This window comes from Microcebus murinus, chromosome 1, assembly GCF_040939455.1.
Source record: "Microcebus murinus isolate Inina chromosome 1, M.murinus_Inina_mat1.0, whole genome shotgun sequence".
Classification (NCBI taxonomy): domain Eukaryota; kingdom Metazoa; phylum Chordata; class Mammalia; order Primates; family Cheirogaleidae; genus Microcebus; species Microcebus murinus.
Genome location: NC_134104.1, coordinates 157,151,220 through 157,170,229, shown reverse-complemented (window position 1 = coordinate 157,170,229; position 19,010 = coordinate 157,151,220). Strand labels below are relative to the sequence as shown.

Genomic DNA, 19,010 nt, shown 5'->3' with positions numbered 1-19,010 from the left:
TTCTGCCACTCTCTGTGGGTGGCCAACTGCCCCTGCCAGAGGGTATCAGATGGAGGTGGAGTCTGGCAAGGGAGCAGGAGCATGTTTTGTGTCCTGAAGATGGCTTGGCCCCATTGGAGGTCACCAGGTTGGATGACTTCCAAAGTGAGGCCTGTGTGCTGATGTCCTGGACAGGGTGCAAAGGCTCTGCTTTCCCCAGTCATCCTGCCAGGAGAGAGGTCTGAGAGGGAGACCAGAGCCCACATCCGGGGCTTCAACTAAGCTTTCTTAAGGTCACAGCCAGCTGCTGCCCTCAGTCTAAGTTGCCCCCCCAAGCTCTGTAGTCATTAGTACTAAGCCTGCAGACCACAGCCAAGCTCTGGGACTTCCCTTCTGGCTACAACTAGAAATTTCAAAAAGCCAGCCCTCCCCGTCTCCCCTGTACTCCTCACGGAGGACAGGACAGGTCAGATCAGCTAGAGGAGAAGGCCCCTGGGGTAGCTGACCCTTGGTACTACCTGAGGACTCAGCAAGGTTGAGACTGAAGCCCAACTCCTGGGCCTCTGTACACAATGGTCCATGTCCTGGGCCAAGGTGCTGGAGTCTCTAATAAGAATGACCTGGTCTACCGGGGGATACCCTGCCCCTCTGTAACCCTTGCTCCTAACACCAGAACCCATGGGTTTTGACAAATGCCAGCAGTCATGCCTTGGAAGTTGTCCCTCGCCCTGCCCCATATCTGGCAGGGGCCCAGGTAGCCCCCTTCTGGTCCTGTCTCACAATCCCAAATATATCCCCAGAAAGACAGAAGTGGTCCCCCGAGGTCCATGTCTTGGTATCTCCCTTCAGTGGGAATTAAATCCCTGACCATGCAGGTCAGGTCTAAGTATGGTGGCCACTAAAAACAGGAACTATGGCCCCTTATTGCTGGGCACAGACATGGCTGGGTGGTGCCGGACGGGAGTGCTATGTCTAGGGGCAAAGAGCAATGTGGAATGGTTTGGGGAAGACTCCAGAGCCTGGCTGTTTCCTCCATCTGTGAAATGGGAATGGTAACAGAGTGTCCCCAGAGAAATGAGAATTTCTGTTCCATGAGTGTCCTTGTTAGTACTTCAGAGACAGACTCTGCCCACACACAGATTTTATTATTGGGCAGGGGGAAGAGAATGTCTTTGGCTCTGGTTGGGATGGAAACTCCAGGGGCAGAGGTTGGGGATCTGGGGGTTCAGCTGTCACTGGGCAGGGCAGGTATGCTGGCCAGGGCAGGCAGCAGCTGTGTATATATGTCGATCCCACGGAGGAACACAGCCTCATGCAGCCGCTCATCATGGTCGTGCAGCAGCACAGGTGTACGGTTCATGGGTGAGAAGCCCAGTGCTGGGACCCCCACCTGCAGGGCCGAGGAGGGGCCGTTAGGGAAAAGCCACCATTCAGGCCCTGTCCACTGCCCACACACTGCCATGCAAGGGGCTCACCGCACGGAGATAGCGGCTGTCTGTGGTAGCAGGGAAGATCTTGGCCTCTAGAGTGAGGTTCCTGGGGGGGGAGGCAGAGCCTGATGAACGGGGAGGAAGGTTGGAGAGGGCACAAGGAAGAACTGAAGGTAGAAGAAAGAGAGGGGGAGGGGCAATAACAAGGAAAGGAGGAGGGGGCTGGGCTGTGCAAGGACAGCTGGCCAATGTGCTCACATGTCCTTGAAGACCCGGCTAAAAGCTGACCACCAGGGGTCCGAGTCATCAATAGGTGTCACTCGGGGATCCATCCACTTCTGTGGTGGGGCAAGGGAGAAGATGGCAGCATCAGGACAAGGGCCTGGGCATCTTGCCCTGTTTTCCATAGGGTGGGCTGTGCCTGGCACAGAATACCTCCCCACCCCTACACAGCGACAGGCCCTCTTTCAGCCCCGCAAACGCTCTAGGTCTGAGAGCTTCCCATGCTCTCCATCTGCTTAACTCCTGTCTATCCTTTAGGTCTTAGCCCAAGTTCTCCCCCAGACCTCTCAGACTAGATTTTTTGGAGACAGGGTCTTACTTTATTGCCCAGGCCTGGCCTGAGGGCAGTGGTGTCAGCCTAGCCTACAGCAACCTCAAACTCCTGGGCTCAAGCAATCCTACTGCCTCATGCACCACCATGCCCAGCTAATGTTTGTATTTTTTGTCAGAGATGGGATCTCACTCAGGCTGGTCTCAAACTCTTGGCCTCAAGCAATATTCCAGCCTCAGCCTCCCAAGGCGCTAGAATTATAGGTGTGAGCCACCATGCCTGGCCTTCTCAGACTAGTTGAATATCTCAATTATAGGTTCTCAGAGTGTGAGCTCCCACCTTTCCTGGACCATATGTGTTCATATTTACATAAAAGTAATACTATATAAATATTTGATTTATGTCTATTTCCTCTCCTCACACCATGAGGGCAAGAACTGTGCCTAATTTGACTCCCACAGTATTCCCCAGCACCCACAGTGGTCTCCACAGCTGCTTGTTGGGTGAATCAAGTGTCTGTCACAGATAAAAAAAAATGCCCAGATGTATGCGGACGTACCAAGCACACACTCCCACAGTGTTGCACACTGGGTGAGCCCAGTCTCCACCAGCCCCTACACTCCCCTATCACAGGTCCCAACTCGATACCTGAACAAACTCCAAGGTGACCCCCTCGCCAGCTGCCTGGCACCAGGCATGCAGCTGCTTCTCGAAAGCCTAAAAGAAGGGAGATGAGCTGACTCCTCAGGCTTTCCCGAGCCTTTAGGACATAATTGAGGACCCCACCTCTCTCCTCCAAACCCACGTGGAGGCGGCACCTTTAGGTCCACATCCGGTGCTATGCGGAAGTCAAAGCCAGCACTCATAGAAGCAGGTACCACGTTATAGGCTACACCACCCTCTAGCTTAGTCAGATTCACGGAGCTCACGGCCCCCTCTTTCAGGTGAGGGTTTGACTGCAGCCTGCAGTGGGGGAGGGGGCAGGGGATGGGCAGCAACAGATAGGAGAAGGTGGCTCAGCTTCCCTCCTCTTTTGTGCAGCACCCCAGAGGCACCCCCATCCCCTTCCCAGGCTGCCTCACCTCTGCCTTTCCTTCTCCCGGAATGCCAGGATCGAGCTCACAACCTTGTGCTAGTAGAATATGAGGTTAGATGTGACAGCAGCCCCATGAAGAGCCTCCTGAGCTCCCAGACTCCCTCCCCGTGTGCCACGCACCAGCTTCTCCGCTGCCGTGTCCTCAACGAAGCGTGAGCCGTGGCCTGGCCTCCCAGTGCTGGTAACCCGCACCCCTGGGGAGATGGAGGGGGAAGGGAGGGTCTTCGGCATGAGAGGGGCTGGAGATGCAGTCAACCCTGGGATGGGCTGGGATCCCCCTGTACCAAGCTCCTTTGGCAGGGCCCTGTCCCCCTCAGAGCCTACAGCGAAGAGCTGGTTTCTGCCCATAGTCAGGATTTGCCCTCAGAGAAGCCCAGGATAGAGATGCCCAGGTAGGAAGCGGCTGGGAGGCAGAAGCCCTGGGTTGAAGGACTACTCAGGCCCCAACTTGCTGTGTGACCCTTCATAGGACCCTGCCCTTTCTGGCCTAGTCTCCCACCTATACAGTGACCCCTTCTCAAGCCCATACTCACACCAGACGCTGCGCTCACTATAAAAGACAGTGAAGGCGTCAGTGGGGTTGGCCAGGCCTGAAGGGGGAAAAGGGGGTTCAGAGAATGGAGTCGCCTGGCCCCACTAGCAGCCTCCCTACCCCTGCCTGGCTGCTCAGCGCTGGCCAACCTGCTCACCCTCATCCAGGGCGAAGCCAGCCTTCAGGGCCCGGAACTCAGGTCGCTGCACGAACAGCTCCATGCCACGGTGACCCCCGACCTCCTCTTCTGTAAAAGCGACAGGAACATGAGATGAGGGAGCTGTCTCCCCAACACACCCTTCCTCTTCCCAAAGGTGTCCCTCCCTGAGCCATTCCTACCAGGAACAAAGGTCATGTGGATGGTTCTAGGGAAAGAGTGGCCTTCAAGCTTCAGCCTCCTCACTGCCTCCAGGTACCTGAGGGGGAATAAACCAGATGTTGGGGGAGCCTCCAGAGGCTCAGGGCTGCCCCAGTAAGCAGCAACAGGCAGGGCTGACAGGCTGAAGTCCTGTGCCCTGGACCCTACCCTACCACAGTCTGGCAGGGACTACAGAAAGCCCCTGGCCCTCTGTGGGCCTCAGTGTTCCCATCCATGTAATGGTCATGGCAGGAATTTGTGCCCAAAGTAAGGGGTCAAGATGTCCTTTGGTCTTGAGGTTCTCCAATCACATTCCCAGGTCCTGGATTAATCCACTGGGCTGGAGGGGACGTTGTGGGGGACTGTGAAGAGAGGACACTCACTGGATGCTGACACACTTCATGTCCTGGGTGCCCCTGCCATAGATGTAGCCCTCAGAATCCTTGAAAGCCTCAAATGGGTCATGACTCCAATATTCCTGGAGGCAGGGATGAGAAGGGGGTCAGGCCACTGCAGTCTGGTTCACAGTGGGCTGCCCTAGGAGCCCACCACAGGGGTGGGTTGACAGGTGGAGTGGCGAGGACAGAAGGCTGAAGAAGGCAGCTGACTGCCATCCTCCTCAGCCCGCCACATGTAGTCACTGCTGGGCGAAGGCTGCTTGCCGTGTGGATGTTGAGAGTTTGTGCCAGGATCAGCACCATGGACTGCTGAGATTGGATTCTGGGGCTGTATCATGTCTGTCCCCAAGGCCTGCACTGCCCCCACTACATACCTTGAAGACAGGCACCACATCCGTGTGAGAGTTGAGCAAGATGGAAGAGAGTGCAGGGTTGGTGCCTGGCCAGGTCAGCACGGTCACCACATAGCCAGGTGCCACCTGGAGAGCGTCAGGAGGGGACACGGTCAGCACAGGGTGAGGAGGTGCCCCAGACCCATCTCCCTTCCCTACTCAGGGGCGCAGGCTCACCTCCACTTTCTGGCAGCTCAGGCCCAGCTGGTGGGCTCTCTCCTCAAGGAAGGCCACGGCAGCCCCTGGGGGCACAGAGAGTCTTGGGCTGCTTCTGCCTACGGCTCCCAGTAGCCAGGCAGCCCAGAGAGGGCAGCAGCCCAGTGCTGCCTTCCCAACACAATTGCACACCCTTCAGAGACACTTGCATTTCTGTCCCCAAGAAAGAAGATATTTTGGCCAGTGTGACCCTTTGTAGAAGGCCAGGAGGAAGTCCAGGATTGGAGGCTGCTGTCATCTTCCTTAAATATGGGGAAACTATGGCACAAAGACATGTAGAGATTCACCCAACATCTCTCAGCTGGCAAGTCACAGAGCAGGGATTTGGACCCATGTACACAATTTTCAGCCACCAAGCTTGATTCCCTAAGGGCGGTGGACTTTGTCCAGCCCTGGTAGGCTCTGGAGGGCCCTTGTGGCCGCCCCAGTCTCCCCCAACCACTCCTGCCCTGCAGAGTGAAGTTATTCTTTAACTAGCTGCCAGGAGTAACCTCTGAAGCAGAACAGCCCCTGGGGAAAGGTTTCCTCCGCAGCCTGGAGGGGCTGCCTCAGTCTGCTGATCTGGCGAATGGCCAGAGGGGTTGAGGAGCCGTTTGGGGCAGCAGAGTGCGGTCAGCAGGGTGACAGCGCCGGGAGCTAGTTTAGAGCACAGTCCCCGCCCCTTGGGCCCCTTCACAGGCTCGGGAAGCACCGCCTTCTCACCGTAGTCCGGCTTGGGCTGGACGGTGCGGATGCGCAGGTACTGGCGAAAGAGCGTCACGGACGGGTGCTCGTCCTCGGGACCCTTGCTGGCCATGGCGCCGCGCGTGGTGAGCTGGGGCAAAGTGCATGGCTAACTACCGCTCTGCACGCAGCCCCTCCCCAAGCAGTTCCCCGGACGTCCCAGAGGAGAGGACGCCCTGTTTCGGGGCCCCCGTTAACGGAGCCCCTATTCCGTTTCAGGCACTGTGCTGCCCGCTTTCGGCACAATTCCTTATTTAATCCCCAAAGAGCCCCATGAAGTCTGTGCCTCTGCCAGGGATAGCTGAGCCAGGCTGACCCCTGGCATGGACTCCCCCGCCCTGCTTCAGACATGCCTCCCAGCTGCCCGGCTTCCAAGCCCGGGAGCCTCCATCCCTCTACTCCCCAGGGCTCCCACCTCGCTTTCTCCCGGTCTGGAGCCCGCGCTCGCCTCCCAGCGTCCGCCAGACTGCGGCTGGGACTCCGGGGAGTCTCGGCGAGGCCTCAGGCTCGGGACCGCCCCGATCCTCCCACCACGTGGCCGGAGCCTGAGCGCGGGGCGGGACCGAAGACTGAGTAGGGAAGGGGCCGTCCCACCCCTGCGGCCGCTGCGGCGCAGGCGTCCCGCCCCGGGCCTGGGCTCGGCGGGGAGGCCCGGACCCCGGACCCCGGACCCCGCCCCGGGGCAGCTCCGCCGCGGCCGTGCCCCGCGAGTGGCGACCTCCGGGCTGGCCCCGGCCGCCCGCGCGCCCGCAGGACACGCCCCACGCCCGGCCCCAGGAGGGCCCCGCCCCAGGGGACTGCCTTTCGTTCAGCCTCGGGACAGAGCCCGAGGAGAGGAGGCTCGGGGTGCAGGGCTGCAAAGTCCGCCGGCTCCCCTGCCCCCTCCCGCGAGTCTGCTGCCGCTGCGCCTTCCCTGACTCAGCCCCTCAACGAGGGCCTCCCTGGCCGCCTGGCTGCCTGTGTAGTGAGGCTGTTGGTTGACGTCTGTCCGCCCCACACCAGGAGCTCTGCTCTGGCGGCGGGCAGCGTGGGTGCTGGGACAATGGGCCAGAGATGAAAGCTAAATGCATGGATGACAGCACTCGTGCCGGTGTGAATGTGCCACTGTGTGGGCAAATCTAACGCTGTGTATCAGTGAGGGTGACTGTGTGCCACTGTGAGTGTGAGATGGTGGGCAGGGTGACAGGATGTCATGGTGAGAGGGTGTAATTGTGATGCTGAATGACAGTGTGAGCGGTGGGGAAACCATGCCAAGCTCTCTGGCTCTTCTGCAACCCCCAGGGAGGGAGGCTAAACAGAGGCACAGGTGCCCCACTGGTACCCTCAGGCTGCACACAGGTGTAGACAGATGCCCACGTGTGCACCTGGTTGCCATTTGTACCCCCTGCCCTCTGCTCCAGGGGCTGAACTAGCTTGAGGCAGGGTGAGGGGTGAAGACTTCAACCTCTGGGCCAAAGAGGCTGGAGGGGAAGGGAGGAGTTGGTTTCAGTCTTGGCTGCTCACCCATAGATGACAAGGGGGCAGACAGGCTTGGTGGTTCACTGGCAATGCTGTGGGGGGTTTGTTGTTTTGTTGTTGTTTTTTTTGTGACAGAGTCTCACTCTGTCACCTTGGGTAGAGTGCATCATAGCTCACAGCAATCTCAAACTCTTGGGCTCAAGTGATCCTCTTGCCTCAGCCTCCCGAGTAGCTGGGACTATAGGCGCATACCATGACACCCAGCTAGTTTTTCTATTTTTAGTAGAGACAGGGTCTTGCTCTTGCTCAGGCTGGTCTCAAACTCCTGTTCTCAAGCAATCCTCCTGCCTTACCCTCCCAGAGTGCTAGGATAAAAGGTATGAGCCACAGTGCCTGGCCTGCAATGCTGTGTTAATTCTTTTTTTTTTTTATTTTTTTAAATTTTAGCATATTATGGGGGTATAAACATTTAGGTTACATATATTGCCCTTATCCCCCCCGAGTCATAGCTTCAAGTGTGTCCATCCCCCAGCTGTGTTAATTCTTAAACCTCATTCCCCACAGCCACCTCCACATATCCTACTTCCTTTGGCCCCAGGTTCCTGACTCCCCCAACTCAGCTGCCCAGACCCTGCATGTCCCACCAATCCCCAATCCCAGTGGTCACACAGTAGCAGTAATACATCCCTTTCCCAGCCTTGTGTGGCCAGGTGCTTCACTTATCCAAACTCATGCAATCCTACAACCACCCTCCAAGCCAGATATTGCCATCATGACCCTTTTACAGATGATGAAACTGAGACATAATGGTGAGGACAGACAGCTTGGAAGTGGTACAGTCTTAGCCCTCTCAGGCTGCTGGAGCACACTCTGCAGCTCCCAGCCCCAAAGTAGTCCCAGACTTGCCTCCTACGTCTTCCTCTCCCAAAGCATGCTAGGAAATGGTACCTGTCACACCCCAGGCAAGACAAATGCTTTTTTATTGTGTCTGTGAGATGAAATGAGAGGTCCTGGCTGGATCTGACCCTCTGACCTCTGCCCTTCAATCCCAGGGGCTGCCTCCCTGGTGGCAGGAGGGTTGTGGTCCAGACCCTTCAAGCTCAGGCCAGGCCTGGGGCCTGGGTAGCAGGTTAGTTCAAGACAGATGGTCAAGGAAGGCAAGGAGGACAAGGTGGAAGTCTTGTGGCTTGTGGAGGTAGCAGGCATGGCCTGCATTGCGCAGCTTCACCACAGAGTGGTTGGGCAGGTGGCGGAGCTGCTGCAGAGACTCTTGAGCCAGGATGTGGTCCAGCTCTCCATACAGGATGAGGGTTGGGGTCTGCAAGGCAAGGCAAGGGGCTGTGACCTTGGGGCCTGATGAGGATCTGACCACCCCCAAACCACCTCCTTAGGAAGCCTTCCCCAAACACCCCACTTCTTCCATCTAAGATCAAGAATAAAGCCATATCCCTTTAGGTAAGACTTGAGTCCTGAACCCCCATGACCCAAGCCAGGGACAGGGTGCCAGGACCCTTGAAGATCCTTCTCTCAGTACCTTCACAGCCCAGAATTGCTCCTGGGTGTAGTTCCGCGTGGAAGTGGGTGCGATGGGCACAAATCCATGTAGCTGGTGGTGGCCTCCCATCAGGAAGGGCAGGGCGTAGTGGCCGCTCAGCGAGGGGCTCACCAACACGGCATTCCGCACCTCCAGGTCCCGCAGCACCTGCTCCAGCAGCCCCGCCCGGCCTGCTTCTGTGCTTGCCTCCTTTGAAGGTGCTGAGTTCCCAAAACCTGAGAACAGCAGCAGGCACCAGCTGAGGGGGGCTGCGAAGGGGCCCAGGACTGCAAGGTACATACTACCACATACTTCCTAGAAGCTACTTTTTGTAATGTAATAGACCTGCTAGAAAAACATATCTTTCATTCATCATATTAGCAAAACTAAAAAGACTAAACATCCAGTGTTGGGGAAGATATGGGGAAATGGGCACTTTCATACATGACTGATGGGAGAATGAATCCGTATAGCCTTTTTGGAAGGTGAGGTAGTATTTGTCAAAATTTTTAAATGTGTATCCTTTGACCCATCAATTGTCCTTTTTTTTTTTTTTTTTTTTTTTTTTTTGAGACAAAGTCTCACTCTGTTGCCCAGGTTAGAGTGTCGTGGTGTCTGCCTACCTCACAGCAACCTCAAACTCCTGGGTTCAAGTGATCCTCCTGCTTCAGCCTCCTGAGTAGCTGGGACTACAGGCATGAGCCACCATTCCCGGCTAATTTTTATATATATATATTTTTAGTTGTCCAGCTAATTTCTTTCTATTTTCAGTAGAGACAGGGTCTCGCTCTTGCTCAGGCTGGTCTTGAACTTCTGAGCTCAAACGTTCCACCCACCTCGGCCTCCCAGAGGGCTAGGATTACAGGTGTGAGCCACCATGCCTGGCCTCAATTGTCCTCAATAGCTATCTAGAAAAATTAGTGACCACATGCTCAAAGAAGCATGTCCAAAGATGCGTCAGCTACATTATGTGAGCATTTCAACTGACACTGAAAACTCTAAGTCAATCTACATATCCACCAGTAGAGGAATGGCTGGATAAACCCTGGGCCTCCTTCCTACAGCGCACACAGAGGAGTTCACAACAGAGGGTGGTTTGCAGGAACTGGTGTGGTCCATGCGACATGGTGTCCACGGAGAAAACTGAGCTGCAGATGGATTAGCTGAACAGGAAGGACAACAGTCATGTTTACAATCCCCACCAGACAACCTGCATACTGTGTGTATCTCTGTGTATGAAAATGCCCAGAAGAGGGTCTGCCACCCCCCAAACTGCTTAGAGAGGGAGAGAAATGTGGCACCAGTCTCTGAAGGCATCACTATTTTTTGATTTTGTTTTTTCTTAATGAGAAGAATGACATTTGTAGACAGAAGGGTGATGGAGCCAAATAAAGAAAGAGAAACAAATAAGTTAAAATAATATAGAAAAATTTTAATTTTTAAAAGAATAAAAAAAAAGAGAAGAATGACAGCACAAATCATTTGTGTATTTAAAAACACAAAAAGCTACATTGTTTGTAATAAAAAGTACAGTGAACCCTTCCCCCACAACTGCTTGTGCAGTGAGTCACATTTCTATTTGTTCTGTGACATACAACAATCTACACTGTGGTTTTCAAGGTAGAAAATAAAAATACAAACTTTTTTGTGGTGCCATCTTGTGCTGTGACCTACCACTGCTTGTCCAGACATTGGAGTCCAGAAGCTCCCAGCCACACCTTAGGGCTTCCCTACCCCTCTAGTGCCCCCTTCTGGGAGAAGCTGCCACCTTGTAGCTGCTGCATCCTGCTTCTCTCGACCCTGGGGTGGGGGTGCTCACCTGGAAGGTCAAGGGCCACGGCCCGGTAGCCCCTCTGCGACAGCAGCTGCAGTGTGCCCAGCTGCTCCCAAGTGTGGGAGTTGAAGGCCTTTCCATGGAGTAGCACCACCTCCACCCTGCGGGCACACAGGGGAATCTGTATCCTGGGGCCTGGGGGAAGCCACCGTTCTTTCTTCCTGGGCTTCTCCCACTGCGCTCCTAGTCCCTGAGCACCCTGAGTCAGGCTGGGGTCCCACACAGGAATTCCCCTTGGGCCTAGTCCCTCTACTAGGCCCTTAGGTCGGCACCCACCTGTGTGGCTGACGGAGTGGGAGCACCTCGCGGTAAAAGATGGGGGAGTTGCCAGGGGTGAGACCAGCCAGGACTGTGACATTGGGGTCTCCCCAGCGCCAGGAAGTCTGCTCAGGGAGGCTGGGCAGCCCCACATACAGTAGTAGCATGAGCAGCAGACCCAGGCCCAGCAGGGCTACTTGGGACCGGCTCATGGAGGTCTGTACCACAGTCTGGAGGAGAAGAGGAGAGGGAAAAGAGGCTGGGGCTCAGTCCCAACAAGGATCCCTGGACCCTACCCAAAACCCCATTCAGAATACCCCAGCAGGAAGAGCTGCAGCCCTTGCCCCCTCCCTTGTTCTGGACAAAGGTCTGAGGGCTCACACCCAACTAGTCCACATACCAGGGCATCAGATACCCTGCAGAGTTAGGAGGTGTCTCTGAGGTATTCTGGTACACAGCATGCTCAGTGACCACCATCATCACTGTGGCAGCAAAACCACTTCTGATCATCAAGTGACAGCAGGCCCTGGGCTTGGCCCTTCACATACTAAGGCTCAAAGATCCACAAAGAATACTGGGGAGCAGATGTAACTATAGGTCTCTTACAGATGAGGAAATGGAGGCTCAGAGAGGTAGCAAGTGGGGGAGCTGGGCTCTTAACCACCAGGCTACACTCGGCTTGCCAAAGAGGAAAGGGCTGGGAGGCGACAGATAAAGTGGAGCCTTGCTGGTGGACAGAGTGGTGAGGACCATCAAGGGGACCTCCCACTCAGGGTGTGTTTGGAAGTAGTTGTTTTTATCTTGCTACATATAACACTGCTAAAATCAGAATGTGTTTTATAATCACATTATATTTAATGGTCTACTCCAGCTGTATTAAGAGGCTCACAGAGAAGGTCCTTGATGCAGGAAATGCTGAGGCACAAACGGGGGGCACAAGGAGGAGCATGGTGTACCTAAAACTGGAAAGGCAGCCTAGGGCTGGAGAGATGAACGTCACCTCCCTGTTCCCATTCCTCACACACAAACAGCCTCATGCCAAATGATCTGCTTCACAGGCTCTTCAAGTCAGGGGCCTTTGCCAGCCCAGGCAACAGACCTCAGGACCCAGGACCCAAACAAGGCAGGTAGCCCTGGCTTTTGAGATTGCCATTTCCTCCTGTGTGTTTCGGTTTGTCAGTAAAATGGGATAACCTTGTGGCTGCCCTCCTAAGCCTCCTGTGGGATTTAAATAATACAATGGACTTGACACAGGACTGTCTCTGTATTTCTTGGGCCTAGGATGAGCATGCCTGCCCCATCCCAGGATTCCAGTAAACACATCTTTATCAAGCACCAACTGGGTGCCAGGCTGAGCTAGGAGCTGGGGACCTGTCTTGGGCCCCACCCACCTCTCCAGGATGTTTTGAGGATGTTTCCCCAGCTTCCCACCCTAGGCTCTGGGGTCAGGTGGTTCAGGTGGGCCCCAGTGGCATCCTCTCTGGTGCTTCTGGAGAAGCAGGAGCCTGGCGGGGAAGAGCACACTCCTCTTTTCTTCCAGACCATAGCCTCTGACACACGCCTCCAACTGGGTGTTACTCCAGGCTCCCACCAGGTGGAGCATCCCCATGGGACTTTTTCCTTCGTCTGCTGGGGTGCCCCCATGCCTCTCCTGGGATGGAGGCACAGGGCTTCAGCCATTGCCTTGACAACCTAGGGTGCTGGCAAGACTACACGATAGTAACAGGACTGCAGCCCCGGGCTTAATCTGCTCTACAGATGGTGGGGCTGAGATAAACTGTGCCCACATTAGGTCACTGGAATACACACTGACAATGACACAGTGTATACACCTGCCCCCAGGAGACAAGTCTTGCTCCCATACACTTTGCTTTTGCACAAGCTATTCCCTGCATATACATGCAGCCTCCTTGCACACACACACTGGCCCATGCGCAACCAATCCCTTGGAATAATACTCTCTAAATCACGCACACAGTCAAGCAACAGGAAGGCAGACTAATGGAGACACACGCTTTCAAAACCACACACAGGTCAGGCATGTAACCCCAGTTTGCCTGTAATCTCAGCACTTTGGGAAGCCAAGGTGAGAGGACTGCTTGAGGCCAGGAGTTCTAGATCAGCCTGGGCAACATAGCAAGACGGATCTCTTTTTTTTTTTTTGAGACAGAGTCTCACTTTGTTGACCAGGCTAGAGTGAGTGCCGTGGCGTCAGCCTAGCTCACAGCAACCTCAAACTCCTGGCTCAAGCAATCCTCCTGCCTCAGCCTCCCAAGTAGCTGGGACTACAGGCGTGCGCCACCATGCCCGGCTAATTTTTTCTATATATATTAGTTGGCCAATTAATTTCTTTCTATTTATAGTAGAGACCGGGTCTTGCTTTGCTCAGGCTGGTCTCAAGCTCCTGACCTCAAGCAATCCGCCCGCCTCGGCCTCCCCGAGAGCTAGGATTACCGGCGTGAGCCACCGCGCCCGGCCTAGACCCTGTCTCTTAAAATAAAAAACAAAACCCACGACCATATATAGATCCTCAGAGATACTCAAGCACACAGTCATACGACCCTAAAACTACACGCACAAGCCAGACACATGCACACACAGGCAGAAACGCACACACAAGCATACACACAGGTAGATACACACCCTCAAAGTCACACGCGCGCAGAAATACAGTAGACAAACGCGGACACGAGCAGGCTGACACTGAGGAGCACACTCCCAGTGTAAGTGCGCAGCAACACACGCTGACAGACACCACACAGACACACAGGCGGACACACGCCCCCGACCTCCGAGACGCACAGGTCCTCGCAGACACGTGCGCGTACACGCCCACACGCACACGCGCTCTCGCCGCCCCCGCGCCCGCCGCTTCCGCAGGACTCTGCCCCAGGGCACCGGGCAAGGGGCGGGGCAAAGATGGCCGGCCCTCGGGCAGCCTGTCGACCTCCCTACCCCGGGACACTCACCGGGCCGCGGGCCCCGCCCACGCGGAACCAGCAGCCGAACAGCGCCCCGACCATGGCGCGGCCTTCGCCGCTCGGGCGGCTACTCCCCCACTCGGCGGCGCGGAGCGCGGCCTCGGAGGCGCGCATGCGCAGTCCGCTCCGCAGGCCTGGCGCCCTGTCACGGAGCAGGCCCTGTTACCCGGGCTCCGAGGGCCGTCCAGATTTTCCAGGTTGCTTTGGCCTAAGGGATGGTGGAGAGCCACCTGGCTTCTTCCCCCTAGAACCATCCTCACCCTCTCTCAGCTCTCTGGTCTGTACAGGAGTTGAGGATAAGATCCACAGCATAGGGTTGTCCTAGGTACATACCTAAGGACCGGTCAAGCCGAGAACAGGGTGGGGCGGAGGCCGCCCGTGTGAATGCCAGACACTGTTAGGCAGCGGCTCCAGGTCTCGGCCCAGCCACTTCCCTGCGCACACACTCGGCGGGGGCGGGGGCCCGCCGGGCTCCTTCACGTGAACTCATGGTACCCATCCTGGCTGGCGGTATGGGGCCATCGGGTCTGTCCCAGGCTCAGGGCTCCGGTATGGGGCCATCAGGTCTGTCCCAGGCTCAGGGCTCCGCGCGGCGACCACCCCAGCGGAGGGCTGGTTTACTTTTTTTTGGTACCCTGCAGAGGTTGGCAACACCCAACTCACCCTACAGGCAGGAAACAGACTCGGAGGCATTAGGAAAACGATCAATGCCACCTGGCTGGACACTGGCGGAGCCTCGCATTCAAACCTGTCAGACCTCAGCTCCGTGCCAGGCGCACAGCTCTCTGCCAGTCAGACAACTCTGGCCCTGGGCAGTTCTGGCTGGGCATGAGGGGGATGGGAGGGAGCAGGAAGGGAGCAGCAGGGATGCGATCCCGAAGGAGCCCTCCTCCTCAAGCTGCGCCATGTCCTTGTGGGGCAGGCCGTTGGCGGTTTGGGACCGCGCGGGGATTGTGGGGCCTCGGGATTGGGGAAACTGAGGCCACAGTGAGAACAAGGAGAGGGTTCAACGGCGCCAAGGGAGTCAGCGGCAGCTCATGCGCAAGAGGGCGCCCAGGAGCACGGCCTAGCCCCCGCCCCGGGCTGGCTCCTCCCTGCTTCCCTGCTTCCCTGCCCGGGCCCATCCGCCGCCAGCACTCGCCTGCCTCCGGTCGCGCGAGTCCACGCAGCCCCCCAGGTACCTGCCCTGCGCTCTCGACCCTCTCTTCCTCCCTCCAGTCAAAACCCACCCGCACCTACCCAAATCTTCCCATCTCGGATCCCCAGGTCCCTTTCTTAGGGGCTGTCCCCAGCCCCTCCCCGTGCCCGCTTCCAGACCTGGCTCGCCTGGACCGCTGTCGGTGGAGGGGACAGAGCGAGCTGTGGGGGCGCCCCTGACTGCGGCGTCAACGCGCTGAGGCCCGGCGGGCAGCGCGCGGAACACCCCGCGTCCCTGGCGGACCAGAATTCCAAAGCCCTTCCCTCTTTGGGCACTTTGGTTTCCGCCTCTGGAAAATTCCGCTCTTTAACTCCAAGTTGGGCTCCTTCCGGCCTGAGGTGCTAACACACGACAGTGTTTTGGGGAGGATGAGGTCGATAAGCGAAACAGTCAGGTACTTACCGTTGATTGAGCACTTACTATGTGCTAGGCACGCACATGCGTGGCCTCATTAATCCTATCAACCGCCTGGAGCTAGCACTGTTGAATTATCCCCATTTGTAGTGAAGGATAGTAAGGATGAGAACAGTGATCGTAATGGGAGCCCCATGTTTTGAGTTCGTACCCTCAACAAGCATCCGCACTGTTATTTTTTTTAAAAAAAAACTCTTAAGTAAATTCCTAATTCTTGAGGTAGACTTTATTGTTCCCATATTGCAGACGAAGGAGCTGAGGCCCAAGGTTACACAACTGAGTGGCAGAGGCAGAAATAACACCTATGTCTTCCTGACCCCAAAGCATGTCCCTAGAGTTCTGGGAGCCTCCTGGAGGCCTCCTTGCTGCTGCCCGCTCCCCTCTCTGTGGCAGCCTCCCGCTCCACCTGGGCAGTGTGTTCTGTGGCCCCTCATCAGCCTGGCTTTGAACCACAGGCACTTGAGCAGCACAGCTGCAGCAGGCATGGCGGCAGGCGTGGAGCAGAGCCAGGGCACCTTCCAGGTGCAAGGCCAGAGCCTCTTCTTCCGAGAGGCACGACCGGGCAGTGGGCAGGTCCGCTTCTCTGTGCTGCTGTTGCATGGTATCCGCTTCTCCTCCGAGACCTGGCAGAACCTGGGTACGCTGCACAGGCTGGCCCAGGCTGGCTACAGGGCTGTGGCCATTGACCTACCAGGTACTTTAGGGGGAGGCTTCTGGGCAGGGGTTGGGGAGGCCTCATTGGGGACCCAGGGCTGTGGCCCTGGGAGGACTGGGAGGACATAGCCAGGCTGGGTCCAGAGGTTGACAGAGTTCAGTACACACTGCAAGAACCTTTGAGCTCGTCCAGTCTTGACCCAGATATGGTCTGGACATTGCCCAGCTGCTCCTCACTGTTACCAGGAAGTGTCCCAGTGTCTCCTAGCCTGTGCCCTCAACTGCAGTGGGAGGTAACTGCACTGACATTTGGGGCAGGCGCTAGTGAGAATAGGATGAGATTATCTACATGAGTGTGAGTAAGTAGCTAGTACCTGATACATAGTAACTGGTGTTTAGCCAGTTGGAAGTAAAATACTTTCACTGAACTATAACCACAGGCAGTTGGAGCCCTGGGTAGTGAGACCTGAGTCTGCTGGGGCCTTGAGGGGCAGGGCCTGGTGGGTGGCCAGGGCCCCTGTTGTGATCCATATGCAAAGCCCCAGCTGGGCTCTGGGGCATGTGGGGCAGCCCCCAGACTGCCTGTAATTACCTGGACTGCCAGGTCTCAGCCCTCGGTGGAAGGGGCAGCATGGTTGATCTGACCCTCTCACCAGCTTGGTTTCAGGGCCCAAAGGCAGGCCTCCAGCCTGGACAGGACTGGTTATGACAGTGGGTTGGCTGAGCTTTAGGGCAAAGGTCTTGAGCTAATCTTGTTGGTGAAGGTGGGGATGGACTGACTGAAGGGTGGGGAGGGAGGTATGAGGGCAGAACCAGCCCCTCAGCCACTGTCCTTAAGGAACCCACCCTGTGCCAATTCAGGGCCAGGTGACTTTTAAGCAGTTAATTTTCACAACAGTCTTAACTGGCAGATACTTTTGTTATTCCCTTTTGACAGATGGGGAAACTGAGTAACTGAGAGAGAGCTGAGGGGGACTTGCCCAAAGTCACATAGACAGTAAATGGATAACTGGGACTTGGATCCAACCCTGTTGGACGTCAGAGCCTGATTCTTTCCAGGACATTGTTACTCTTAGAAGAGATGGGCACACACATGAAGAGAAATGCCTCATGCTTGCCACAATGTGATAGATTGAGACTGCTATAGGAATAAACTTGGGCACACTGGATGTTAACAGGAACCTGGGCACAGAGAGATTGACCCAGGAAGGCTTCCTGGAGGAAGGGATCTTCTCTTCCTTGTTTTCCCATTCATTGCCCTGGTCTTGTTTCTCCCACACCTGAATCCCTGCAGGTCTGGGGCGCTCCAAGGAAGCAACAGCCCCTGTCCCTATGAAGGAGCTGGTCCCTGGCAGCTTCCTGGCAGCTGTGGTAGATGCCTTGGAGCTGGGCCCCCCGGTTGTGATCAGTCCGTCGTTGAGTGGCATGTACTCCCTGCCCTTCCTCACCGCTCCTGGCTCCCAGCTCCGGGGCTATGTGCCAGTGGCCCCCATCTGCACTGACAAAATCAATGCTGCTGACTATGCCAGTGTGAAGGTACTCCTGAGGTGGGAAGCTGAGATGCCCCTGCTGGGAGCAAGGAAGGATCTATCCCTGGGCCTTTCTCATATGGGGGCTGGGTAACCAAGGGTGTCTTCTGGGAGGAGATCACCACCAAGCTCCACCCTTTTTGTTTACTTAGCAGATTACTCTGCAAAGCCCTGTGCTAAACTGTGTGCTGGGTCAGACACCAATCCATGCCCCCACCCACTGGGCCAGCTTGTCTCTTCTCCTCATTTGGGGTGGCCTAAGGGAGAGACTGAATTGGTGGGGAGAGCTGAAGCTGGCCTCCAGGAGGATGGGGCTGGTGTGGCAGGTTCCTGTTGACTCTGCCCTCCTTTCCTTTCTCTCAGACTCCAGCTCTGATTGTATATGGAGACCAGGATCCCATGGGTCAAACCAGCTTTGAGCACCTGAAACAGCTGCCCAACCATCGGGTGCTGATCATGAAGGGGGCGGGGCACCCCTGTTACCTGGACAAACCAGAGGAGTGGCATACAGGGCTGCTGGACTTCCTGCAGGGGCTAGCATGAGGCCCTGCGTTGCTGATGGGGATGGGCTGCCTGTCTGCCTTGAGGTCTCTCTCCCCTCCATGGGCTCTGGCTCACCATGCACATGCAACAGGTGTGTCTGTCTGTATGTCTTTCTGGGTTCTTTTGGGGTCTGTCTTCTCTGCTTCTTTCTCTTGCAGTGACGGACTGATGAGCTAAAATCAAGAGGAAAAACTCAGGAATCGGGACACGTAATCTGGTGGAGGGTAATTCTTCTGTGCTAGGCTTGCTGGGCTTTCTTCACTCCTTCCTCTGCTCCGCCCAGCCTTCCCCTCCCACCCCCTCCTCCTCCCTCCACCTCCCAACACACACACTTCCCCCTCTTTTAGGCCATAGATACATACATGCTCACATGCATGCTTACACTTTTAGAAGCTATCTATGTTCCCAAATATGACCCTTCACTTTGGTACATGTAACTCTGCATAGGTACATGTAACTCTGGACTGACATGCACATTCTCATGTGCAGTTGTGCATTGCATGCACATACACACATGCCTCCACACAAACACTTGCACAGGTACACGTGCACTTCTAACCATGCAGCACCTCACTGGCTGGGAAAGTGGGGACACCATGGGCCAGCCCTTGCAGGAGACCCTTTTGCCAAGCTTACGGTGTGGCTAGCCTTGGATTCTACCTAGCTTGCAGCTGGCCCCCACCCAGAAATGCCACACAGAAGGGAAGGGCCACCTCTCTGCCTCTCAGTTCTTGCTTTTCCCCTTCCTTCTGGATGTTCCACACCTCCTTGGGTTATCAAGCCTGGATCTTCTCAGCCAAGCTTGTTTTCTGCTGTGAGGTTTGGGGATGGGGGGTGGGGAGACAGAGAGTGGAGGTCGGTGAAATAAAGTGATGCAATTAGACCCCACAGGCTCTTGCTGTTTCCAGAGCGCCGCCCCTCCCCCACCTC

The 19,010-nt window shown here is 56.1% G+C and overlaps 4 protein-coding genes across 8 annotated transcripts in view; 2 read left to right on the top strand and 2 right to left on the bottom strand.

The window, feature by feature from the left end:
- Positions 1 to 19,010, top strand: part of IQCF1 (IQ motif containing F1) — a 188,640-nt gene that overhangs the window by 111,360 nt on the left and 58,270 nt on the right. The window lies entirely within an intron of this gene.
- ACY1 (aminoacylase 1) lies at positions 1,104 to 6,244 on the bottom strand. Its single transcript, XM_012771476.3, has 15 exons — positions 6,093 to 6,244; positions 5,657 to 5,768; positions 4,916 to 4,980; positions 4,721 to 4,825; positions 4,332 to 4,426; positions 3,930 to 4,006; positions 3,748 to 3,837; positions 3,592 to 3,648; positions 3,179 to 3,252; positions 3,045 to 3,094; positions 2,781 to 2,925; positions 2,611 to 2,679; positions 1,668 to 1,747; positions 1,455 to 1,515; positions 1,104 to 1,369 (listed from the first exon to the last, which is right to left on the bottom strand). The coding sequence occupies exons 2-15, from the start codon at positions 5,748 to 5,750 to the stop codon at positions 1,205 to 1,207; spliced, it is 1,227 nt and encodes a 408-aa protein (XP_012626930.1). The 5' UTR covers positions 5,751 to 5,768; positions 6,093 to 6,244; the 3' UTR covers positions 1,104 to 1,204.
- On the bottom strand, positions 8,097 to 15,212 carry ABHD14A (abhydrolase domain containing 14A). Of its 4 annotated transcripts, none has more exons than XM_012771487.3 (5): positions 15,060 to 15,212; positions 10,780 to 10,991; positions 10,489 to 10,604; positions 8,670 to 8,905; positions 8,097 to 8,453 (listed from the first exon to the last, which is right to left on the bottom strand). In XM_012771487.3, the coding sequence occupies exons 2-5, from the start codon at positions 10,971 to 10,973 to the stop codon at positions 8,271 to 8,273; spliced, it is 729 nt and encodes a 242-aa protein (XP_012626941.1). In that variant the 5' UTR covers positions 10,974 to 10,991; positions 15,060 to 15,212; the 3' UTR covers positions 8,097 to 8,270. The 4 variants fall into 4 exon arrangements, with proteins under 4 accessions (XP_012626941.1, XP_012626940.1, XP_012626943.1 ...); XM_012771486.3 differs by lacking the exon at positions 15,060 to 15,212 and adding an exon at positions 14,406 to 14,548; XM_012771489.3 differs by lacking the exon at positions 15,060 to 15,212 and adding an exon at positions 14,076 to 14,335.
- On the top strand, positions 14,797 to 18,963 carry ABHD14B (abhydrolase domain containing 14B). Its single transcript, XM_012771490.2, has 4 exons — positions 14,797 to 14,919; positions 15,810 to 16,048; positions 17,303 to 17,544; positions 17,901 to 18,963. Exons 2-4 carry the CDS (start codon positions 15,838 to 15,840, stop codon positions 18,078 to 18,080), a joined length of 633 nt encoding a protein of 210 aa, XP_012626944.1. The 5' UTR covers positions 14,797 to 14,919; positions 15,810 to 15,837; the 3' UTR covers positions 18,081 to 18,963.

Bases quoted from the DNA above. Each gene is read 5' to 3' on its own strand.
- ABHD14B (XM_012771490.2), top strand. From the start codon at position 15,838: ATGGCGGCAGGCGTGGAGCAGAGCCAGGGCACCTTCCAGGTGCAAGGC. The intron at 16,049-17,302 runs GTACTTTAGGGG...GAATCCCTGCAG, and splicing joins TGTGGCCATTGACCTACCAG to GTCTGGGGCGCTCCAAGGAA. The intron at 17,545-17,900 runs GTACTCCTGAGG...CCTTTCTCTCAG, and splicing joins CTGACTATGCCAGTGTGAAG to ACTCCAGCTCTGATTGTATA.
- ABHD14A (XM_012771485.2), bottom strand. From the start codon at position 13,856: ATGCGCGCCTCCGAGGCCGCGCTCCGCGCCGCCGAGTGGGGGAGTAGC. The intron at 10,605-10,779 runs GTGGGTGCCGAC...GTGTGCCCGCAG, and splicing joins CCACTCCGTCAGCCACACAG to GGTGGAGGTGGTGCTACTCC. The intron at 8,906-10,488 runs GTGAGCACCCCC...TGCTGTTCTCAG, and splicing joins CGTGGCCCTTGACCTTCCAG to GTTTTGGGAACTCAGCACCT.
- ACY1 (XM_012771476.3), bottom strand. From the start codon at position 5,750: ATGGCCAGCAAGGGTCCCGAGGACGAGCACCCGTCCGTGACGCTCTTT. The intron at 4,981-5,656 runs GTGAGAAGGCGG...CTGTGCCCCCAG, and splicing joins CCAGCCCAAGCCGGACTACG to GGGCTGCCGTGGCCTTCCTT. The intron at 3,095-3,178 runs GTGCGTGGCACA...ATATTCTACTAG, and splicing joins ACACGGCAGCGGAGAAGCTG to CACAAGGTTGTGAGCTCGAT.